The sequence below is a fragment of the Bos indicus x Bos taurus genome, chromosome X, assembly GCF_003369695.1.
Source record: "Bos indicus x Bos taurus breed Angus x Brahman F1 hybrid chromosome X, Bos_hybrid_MaternalHap_v2.0, whole genome shotgun sequence".
Lineage (NCBI taxonomy): Eukaryota > Metazoa > Chordata > Mammalia > Artiodactyla > Bovidae > Bos > Bos indicus x Bos taurus.
Genome location: NC_040105.1, coordinates 107196892 through 107205921, shown reverse-complemented (window position 1 = coordinate 107205921; position 9030 = coordinate 107196892). Strand labels below are relative to the sequence as shown.

At 56.4% G+C, this 9030-nt stretch overlaps 1 protein-coding gene and 1 pseudogene across 1 annotated transcript; one reads left to right on the top strand and one right to left on the bottom strand.

Annotated features, from left to right (window-relative positions):
• Positions 1–2847: 2847 nt before the first annotated feature.
• LOC113886692 lies at positions 2848–3610 on the bottom strand (annotated as a pseudogene).
• Positions 3611–7017: 3407 nt separating this feature from the next.
• LOC113887387 (melanoma-associated antigen 10-like) lies at positions 7018–8729 on the top strand. The gene is made up of 2 exons (XM_027534503.1): positions 7018–7107; positions 7464–8729. The coding sequence occupies exon 2, from the start codon at positions 7484–7486 to the stop codon at positions 8276–8278; it is 795 nt and encodes a 264-aa protein (XP_027390304.1). The 5' UTR covers positions 7018–7107; positions 7464–7483; the 3' UTR covers positions 8279–8729.
• The last annotated feature ends 301 nt before the right edge of the window (positions 8730–9030 follow it).

Here is a 9030-nt window from a genome sequence, read left to right as displayed (position 1 = left end):
TGTCACCGAGGAGTCTTCGTCAGCTGGTGCTCGGAACACATGTATTGTGCACACACAAGCTCTCATGACATCACAGGCCTGCCCTTCTCAGCCTAGCTCTCCTGCCCCTGCACTTGGCGTCCCCACCCCGGTGTCCGCAGTGCAGAGGCCCTCCAGCTGCTGCCCTCCCTCACTGAAGCTGGAGAGACCTGGAGCCTCGGGGGTCTGCCTGTGTTACCTTCCCTCCCATATCGGAGGAGGCTCCTATAGGAGCCTTATCCCAGTGGGTACTGGGACCATACAGTCAGGCCCTCCTCCCTCCTGCTCAGTGAGAAGCTGGTCAGCCTGGAAGGTTCAGTTGGGCAGGAGGCCCCATGGCAGCAGCAAGGACAGGGCACTGCCCTCACTTGGGAGGTACTGGGACTGGACAGAGACACCGGCCCCTGGCAGAGTCAGTTCTCAGCAAAGCACAGAGCAGCCCACAGTGCTTCTGATTCGCCTTGTCCCCTTCCTTCTGCCGGCCTGCTTTTTGTCACCCCAGAGACATCGTGTAGCACTAAGAGGAAGACGTGAGATGTCGGAAGGATGGGCCACAGCCTGGGCTGGGCGGGGAGGGCCGGGGCTCCAGAGGAATTGAGACCAGGGCTCTAAGCCCACGCTGGCCCTCACTAGCAGGTGGTTTTGGGAAGATGCCCAAGCCCCATGGCCTCAGTTCTTCGTCTGGGAGGCGAGCGGGTGTGAGGAGCCCTGTGTGTTGGGTTGCAGGATGGGCCCGAGGGACAGTACAGAGCTCGCAGGGCCTGGTGGCTGTTGGCACTGTGATGACAGGACAGGAATCTCGCACACTGCTGCCCCCAGACACTCCTCCACTCTCCACTGTGGGATGGGGTTGGCTGCTTTGTGGTCTAGGCATGTCAGAGAATAGGACCCTCAATAGGATGTGGAATAGCTAATCAGCCAAACAGGATGTTTCATAAATAAAACTAAGAAACTTTTCTACTTAGACCATAGTGGACCATAGTGTTTGTCACTCAGTCATGTCTGACTCTTTGCAATTCTGTGGACTGTAGCCTGCCAGTCTCCTCTGTCCATGGAATTCCTCAGGCAAGAATACTGGAGTGGGTTGCCATGCCCTTCTCTAGGCAATCTTCCTGACCCAAGAATCGAACCTGGGTCTCCCACAATGCAAACAGATTCTTCATCATTTTAGCTACCTGTTAAGCCCCATTTCCAGTTAGAGGACCTGTTAAATTTGGGTGTGGAGGAGTGTACCACCAGGACTCAAGCTGCTATAGGAAATAGAAGCAAGAACCAGTCTTTGCCTCTGCCTCAGCTGGTCTTCCAACCAAACCATTACTTTCCTTCATTGCAGCCCCAACAAAGGTCAATTCATTGATTATGATGGGCAAGTACAATCAAGATAATTTAAAGCTAATTAACACCTTATGATCTGAATCCCCTGGACCAGGAAAAAGAGGGTAGTTTCATGGATTTCTTGGGCACCACTTCAAGGGAGTGCGACCAAGTTCTGCAGAATTCCTAGCAGATATGGGGTATGACGGAAAAGGCAATGGCACCCCACTCCAGTACTCTTGCCTGGAAAATCCCATGGATGGAGGAGCCTGGTAGGCTGCAGTCCATGGGGTCACTAAGAGTCGGATACGACTGAGCGACTTCACTTTCACTTTTCACTTTCACCCATTGGAGAAGGAAATGGCAACCCACTCCAGTGTTCTTGCCTGGAGAATCCCAGGGACAGGGGAGCCTGGTGGGCTGCCATCTATGGGGTCGCACAGAGTCGGACACGACTGAGGTGACTTAGCAGCAGCATGGGGTATGAAAACACCTCATTTGCCCCTGTGATCAACAGCAATGTGACAAGAGCCAGGGCCCCTTCCTTCCTGCCCAAGAAAGAGATCTCTCTGGACTTTATCCAAGATGCAAAAGGACACCTCACAGCAATGATCCATTTCAGAATTTCCCGTCACCCCCCAGACACACTGTCTGCAAGTCTGAGGGCTGCCACCACCCAGCCTCATCACAATCACCTCCCACAGAAGGAACCCAGCTTTCCCAAGCTCCAAACCACCCTGGCTCAGGCACCAACAGCCCAACACTCCTCCTGTAACCCCACCACCCCGCCCTGGGTTGCATTGTTCATTGCGACTAGGGGATGTCTTTCCACCTTCCTCATGTGACTGCAGCTCCTAGACCGTCACTCTAGGTGTGGGGGTGTCCTGCTTCTCCTAGTGTCCCCACTGCTAACACAGCATTTCACAGAGCAGAGGCTCCATAAAGGTCTTTGGAATACACGAGCCAGTGAGCAGGGGGCTCAATTAATTATCTGCTACTTCCTAAAATAACCCAGGCAAATCCAAATAGAGAGAGATAATTTAGTTTTAGAAAATGACACACAAGAAGGACAGAACCATGAATTCACTACAATTACTTTTATCATCTAATTCTTCCTGCATCAATATTACTGCTAAGTAGGCTCACTTTTCCACAACAGTTCCAATTCCAATTCCATTGCATCCTGTTCAGGACCACAAAACACAATGGAAGAGTCTCCAGTCTCTTTTACAAAACAGTGAAGCTCTTGTTCTTGAACTGGGTAAGTACAAACACACTGTGATCAACATCATTCACTAAGTTAAGACACTGAAGTCTATTTAGCCTTCTACGAAAATAATCAAAGTTTGAAAGTTCTCTAAAGAAAACAGATGAATCCCCATGTCATCATAGAGAACAGGAACCCAAAGATGCTATACACCAGTTTCCCCAACTGGCCTGGGCCAGCACTTCTGAGAAGGCTGATCTCTCCCTCTTCAATCACAGAGGGAAGGATCACCTGGATGCTGCTCTGGCTCAGGCCGCCTCGTCCTCCTCCCTTGCAGCCTCTGTAGACAGGGGTGGGAAGGCCCTCAAAGCCCTTTGTTTGACCCTGAGCAGAAATGCCATGGCTTCCCACTTGCTGGTCTCCGCATAGGCCTGGGGAACCCACAGGAACTCAGAGCGGGCAGGGTGGCTGTCAGGCACCTGCCGGTATGCCAGGTACCCCTCCTGCACCCACGTGTGGGTAAGCAGCTCCCTGGGCTCCCCAAAGTTGCAGTGCTCACTCTTGACACACACACCCATCCTGCTGAGTGCTCCCCAGACCTTCTCCTCAGGGGCGTGGTCTGCATTCCACATGATGAGGCTGAGGACCAGCACCAGGAGGCTGGCCCTGGGCAGGCCCTGCCCACTGTTCAGCATCACATCATAGGTGAGGCCCATGGTGGGGACCATGATGTAGATGTGCTCCCTGGGTTCCACCTTCTTCACCTCCACACCACAGACCAGCTGCAGGCACTGTGAGGCTTGGCTGAAGACTGCCGGAAAGTGCTCCTGGTTATCCCTGAGGGCCTTCTTTAGCATTTTCACCTGGGAGGTCAGCTCCTTGGCTGGATACTTGAGCAGCAGGAACTTAATCAGGTTGGCCACCATCTCATTCAGAGCTACCGGGGGCAAGGGCAGAGACTGGTGGGGGGGCAGATGCAGTCTCCCCTGCCTCAGGCCCCAAGAGCTGAGCCTCCACTGGGCCCTGGGCCTGGGTCCTAAGTTCTTCCTCGGGCTTGCTCAGCTCACTCATCTCGACCATGAGGGCGATGCCTGGGATCAAACCACAGCCTGAGGCAGGAGTGAGGCGGGGGTGGGGGGGGGGGAGATGGGCACATATGGGGACCACGGGCCTGGATGGTGGAGAGAGGGGCTGTGAACAGCCTCAGCTGAAAACCACAGCCTGGACGGCCACAGGCCACTTACACATCTCCTCTTGAAAGGTGCTCTCAGACTTCACAGGGGCAAGCCTCCAGGGCATCCAGTCCCCTGGCTACCTGAAGAAGGAAGTGAGGTGTCTCCCCAGGGTGCAGTCAGCACAGTCCAAGATTTCCACAACTGACAAGGTAGTGGGATTAGGCCCTTGTGGGGTCCCCTCTGTTCTGGGATGGGGAGCCCCTGGTGCACACTCAGGGCACCCTCCTCATCTTGACTCCTGGTACTGCCTGGACCACCTCTGCTCTCTGACTTCAGGACATGGCCCTCAGACCTCTGCTTTTGCCTCCTGGTTCCTGGAGCTCCTGTGAGAGAAAGGGAGGAGGCAGCTGGGGGTATCCTGTGGCACAGCCCTGAGCCTTCTCTGACGGTACGAGCAGTGGACTCTGTGAGGTCCCCTCAGTTTTGTGTGGTGGGAGGTCCCCTCAGGGCTCTCTTGCAGTGCTCACCTTTCCCCTGGTACAATCTGGCCCCTACCCTCTGGGGACCTGCGAGGAAACTCAGAACAAGACCCTAGCCTGAACAAAAAGTGCTGAGGGGCCCCACATGAGGCTGCACCTGCCCAGGGAATCCCGCGGGTCCTAGGCTGGGGAGATGCTCGGTCCTCAACTCCTCCTCACGTCCTGCCTGGCCTCCCAGCACTGACCGCAGGGGCGGGGGTCTGCTTAGTCCTCCATCAGGGTTGGTGTGTCCAGCCTCTGCTAACCTGAAGCCATCCGCACTCCACCCGAAAAACCTCATCTCACGAGGTCCCTAGGCCAGATGTCAAGAAACTGCTCACCCTGCTCACCCTGCTCTGGGCCCTCCAAGACCCTCCTGCAAGGGCCAAGATCCCTCCCTGTTGGGGTCTAACTGCCTCTGTCCCTCCTCGCATGGAGCCTGTACTCCAGGCAAGACCTGCAAGTGTCCTGTCGGCAATCTGGAGGCTCTGCTGCTTTCACCTGTCTCTCTGACAGGGATGTCAGGCAATGCGGCATGAGGTCGTCCTGCCTGGGGACTACCAGGGTTCCCTCTGGTCTGAGATCTGACTACCCTCAGTCCTCACTCAGGGTGTTCACCTTGACTTCTGGTGGACCTAGGCTCTGTCCTCTCCCCACCAGGAAAGGTGGGAAGAGGTCCCTGCTCCTCACACCAGGTCCCTACTCTCACAGACCCGGATCTCAGGAAGACAGGACAGACCAAGTGTGCTCTTCTCACCCCGAGGGCTCCCAGGGCCGATAACAGGGGCTGAGATCTGTGGGGTTCCATCAGTCTCACCTTGGGGTCCCTAGAGTCTTCACTTGGGGTCCCTTCAGTCGTCCCTCAGGGACCTCAACTTGTCTCTGTGTAGGACTTTGGATTCTCTCCTCTCCCCACTCATGCCCCATCCCTTATGTCAGGACCCCAGTTTCTCTGAGACCTGGATGTCAGGAAGTCAGCCCCCTATACCAGGTCCCCAGTCTCTCTGACACCCGGATGTCAGGAAACACAGCATGGTTCGTCTGCCCTGTGTCCTCCCAGGGCCCACTCTGCTCTGCGGTCCAGCAGCCCCTGAGTCCTCCCTCAGTGTCCTCACCTTGACCCTCACAATAACTAAGATCTTCCCGCCTGCCCATCTGAGGCCCTGCCCCGTCTAACAGTTGCCTAATGTCTCTGAGACGCAGATGCGCAAGTCAGAACAGGCTGCCAAGTGCTCATCCCACCACCAGGGTGGCCCAGGGCTGACAGCAGGGGCAGGGATCAGTGGGGTTGCCTTTCATCATCCCTCAGGGACCACATCTTGAGCCCTGACAGATCTGGGGATGCCCTTTGTGTTGACCAGAGGCGGGACCCTCACATCAAGGCTCAGGGAGCACAGAGGGTGGATGAGCACATGTTGCATTTCCTGACATCCAGGTCTCAGAGAAACTGGGGACCTGGGAAAGGGGGCGTGGCCTCAGGTGAGCAGAGGGAAGAAGCCCGGCTCCTCCAGAGTTTCAAGTTGAGGACCCTGAGGGAGGACTGAGCGGGCTCTGGACCCCAATCGGAGGAGACCTCAGAGAAGCTTGTAGCTGCTGCCGGTCCTTGGCGGCCCTGGGGTAGGATGAGCCCAATGTGCGGGGTTTCACTTCCTCATATCCTGATCTCAGACTGGAGACCTGGTTAGGCGGCCTGACTTCCTGACGTCCGGATCTCAGACTGGGGACCTTGCATATGGGGCGGAGCCTTAGGTGGTCCAATTCCCAGGTCTGGTGGGGTGTCAGGTTGAGGACCCTGAGGAGGAACTAGAGGACCCTGAACTCCAATCAGAGGACACCTCAGAGAAGCTCATCTCTGCCGTCAGTCCAGGGCAACTGTGGGGGTAGGATGAGCGCAGCAGGCATGGTCTGACTTCCTGACATCCGGGTCTTGGAGAGACTGGGGCCCTGGTATAAGGGGCGGGGCTTCAGCTGGGGAGAGGCGAGAATCCCAGGTCCCGGCCGGAGGCAGGTGAGGTGCCTGAAGGAGGACTGAGGGGACCCTGCATGAGGACCGACGGAACCCCACAGATCCCCGCCCCTGTAGTCGGCCCTGGGAGCACATTCTGTCTGTCTGCCTTTCTCACATGCTGGTCTCAGAGAGACTGGGGATCTTGTGAAAGCGGAGAGGTCTCAAAATGGCGGACGGGACAGTCTCCGGTCCTGCCTGAGGGCCAGGCTGCATGCAAGGATGGACTGAGGCGGAAAGACCCCAACAGGGAGGCAGGGATCCTAGCCCTTGTGGGGACTCTTGGAGGCCCTAGAGTGGGGTGAGCAGTTTCTTGACTTCTGGCTTAGGGACCTCGGGAGGTGAGGTTTTTTCTGGGCGGAGGGCAGAGGCTTCAGGTCGGCAGAGGCTGAACTCCCCAAACCCGAGGGAGGACTAAGCAGACCCCCACCCCTGTGGTCAGTGCTGGGAGGCCAGGCAGGACGTGAGGAGGAGCTGATGACCGAGCATCTCCCCAGCCTAGGACCCACAGGAAGCCCTGGGCAGGTTCGGCAGCGTGTGGAGCCCCTCAGCGCTTTCTGTGGAGGCTGGGATCTTGTTCTGAATTTCCATGCAGGTCCCCAGAGGGGAGGGACCAGGTCGTGCCAGGGGCAAGGTGAGCACTACAAGGGAGCCCTGAGGGGACCTCCCGCCACACAACTGGGGGTACCTCACAGAGTCCACCCCTTGTACTGTCACAGAAGGCTCAGGGCAGTGCCACAGGATACCCCCGAGCTGCCCCCTCCCTTTTTCTCACAGGAGCTGCAGGAACCAGGAGGCGAAGGCAGAGGGCTGCAGCTGGTGTCCTGAGGTCAGAGGGCAGAGGAGGTCCAGGCAGTACCAGGGGTCAAGGTGAGGAGGGTACCCTGAGTGTGCACCAGGGGCTCCCCACCCCAGAACAGAAGGGACCCCACAAGGGCCTAATCCCCCACCTTGTCAGCCTTGGAAATCTTGGGCTGTGCTGACTGCACCCTGCGGAGCCACCTCACTTCCTCCTTCCGGTAGCCAGGGGACTGGCTGCCCTGGAGGCTTGCCCCTGTGAGGTCTGAGAGCACCCAGCCCTCAAGAGGAGACCTGTAGGTTGCCTGTGTCAGTCCGCCCAGGGTGTGGTGCTCAGCTGAGGCCATTCACAGCCCCTCTCTCCCCCAGCCTGGCCTGTGGTCCCCATCTGTCACCCTGGCTGACTCCTGTCTGTGGTTTGATCCCAGGTATCGCGCTCGTGGTCGAGATGAGTGAACTGAGCAAGCCCGAGGAAGATTTTCAGGACCCTGGCGAGGCCCAGGGCCCGGTGAATGTGCAGCTCTTGGGGGCTGAGGCAGGGGTGGCTGCATCCGCCTCGGCCTCCTCCCCCACAGTGTCCTCCTTAGGCACTGGGGAGTCCTTGCCCCAGGAAGCGCTGAATGAGATGATAGCTAGCCTAATGAAGTTCCTGCTCCTCAAGTATCGAGCCAAGGAGCTGACCTCCCAGGCGGAAATGCTGAATAAGGTCCTCAGGGATAACCAGGAATACTTCCCGGTGGTCTTCAACCAAGCCTCGCAGTGCCTGCAGCTGGTCTTTGGCGTGGAAGTGAAGGAGGTGGACCCCAGGGAGCACATCTACATCATGGTCCCCATCCTGGGCCTCACCTGCAACGCAATGCTGAACAGTGGGCAGAGCATCCCCAAGGCTGGCCTCCTGGTGCTGGTCCTTAACCTGATCATGCGGAATGGAGACCGTGCCCCTGAGGAGAAGGTCTGGGGAGCACTCAGCAGATTGGGTGTGTGTGTCGGGAGTGTGCACTGCATCTTTGGGGAGCCCAGGGCGCTTCTGACCCACGCGTGGGTGCAGGAGGGGTACCTGGAGTACCGGCAGGTGCCTTACAGCCACCCTGCTCGCTATGAGTTCCTGTGGGGTCCCCGGGCTTATGCGGAGACCAGCAAGTGGGAAGTCATGGCATTTCTGCTCAGGGTCAAACAAAGGGCTTTGAGGACCTTCCCACTGCAGTCTGCAGAGGCTGCAAGGGAGGAGGATGAGGTGGCCTGAGCCAGAGCAGCATCCAGGTGATCCTTGGCTCTGAGATTGAAGAGGGAGCGGTCAGCCTTCTCAGAAGTGAGGGCCTGGGGCAGTTTGGGGAACCAGTGTATCAGCTTCTTTGCATTCCTGTTCTGTACGATGACGTGGAGATTCACCAGTTCTCCTTAGAAAATTTTCAAACTTTGATTGTTTTCATAGAAGGCTAAATAGACTTCAGTGTCTTAGCTTCATGAATGATGCTGATCACAGTGCGTTTGTGCTTACCCAGTTCGTGAGCAAGAGTTTTGCTGTTTCGTAAAAGAGATCGGAAACTCTTCCATTGTATTTTGTGGTCCTGAACAGGATGCAATGGAATTGGAATTAGAACTGTTGTGGAAAAGTGAGCTTGCTTAGCAGTAATATTGATGATGGAAGAGATGATAAAAGTAATTGTAGTGAATTCATGGTTCTGTCCTTCTTGTGTGTCATTTTCAAAAACTAAATAATCTCTTGTTCATTTGGATTTGCCTGGGTTATTTAAGGAATCAGCAGATAATGAATTGAGCCCCCCGCTCACTGGCTTGTGTATTCTGAAGACCTTTATGGAGCCACTGCTCCATGAAAGGCTGGGTTAGCAGTGGGGACACTAGGAGAAGCCGGACACCCCCCACACCATGAGCGATGATCTAGGAGCCGTAGTCACACGAAGAAGGTGGAGAGAAGTCCCCTAGTCACACTAAACCAGGCAACACAGGGCGGGGCGGTCAGGCTCCTAGAGGAAT

What these genes read in the sequence shown, in the direction of transcription:
- LOC113887387 (XM_027534503.1), top strand. Translation starts at nt 7,484, where the DNA reads ATGAGTGAACTGAGCAAGCCCGAGGAAGATTTTCAGGACCCTGGCGAG.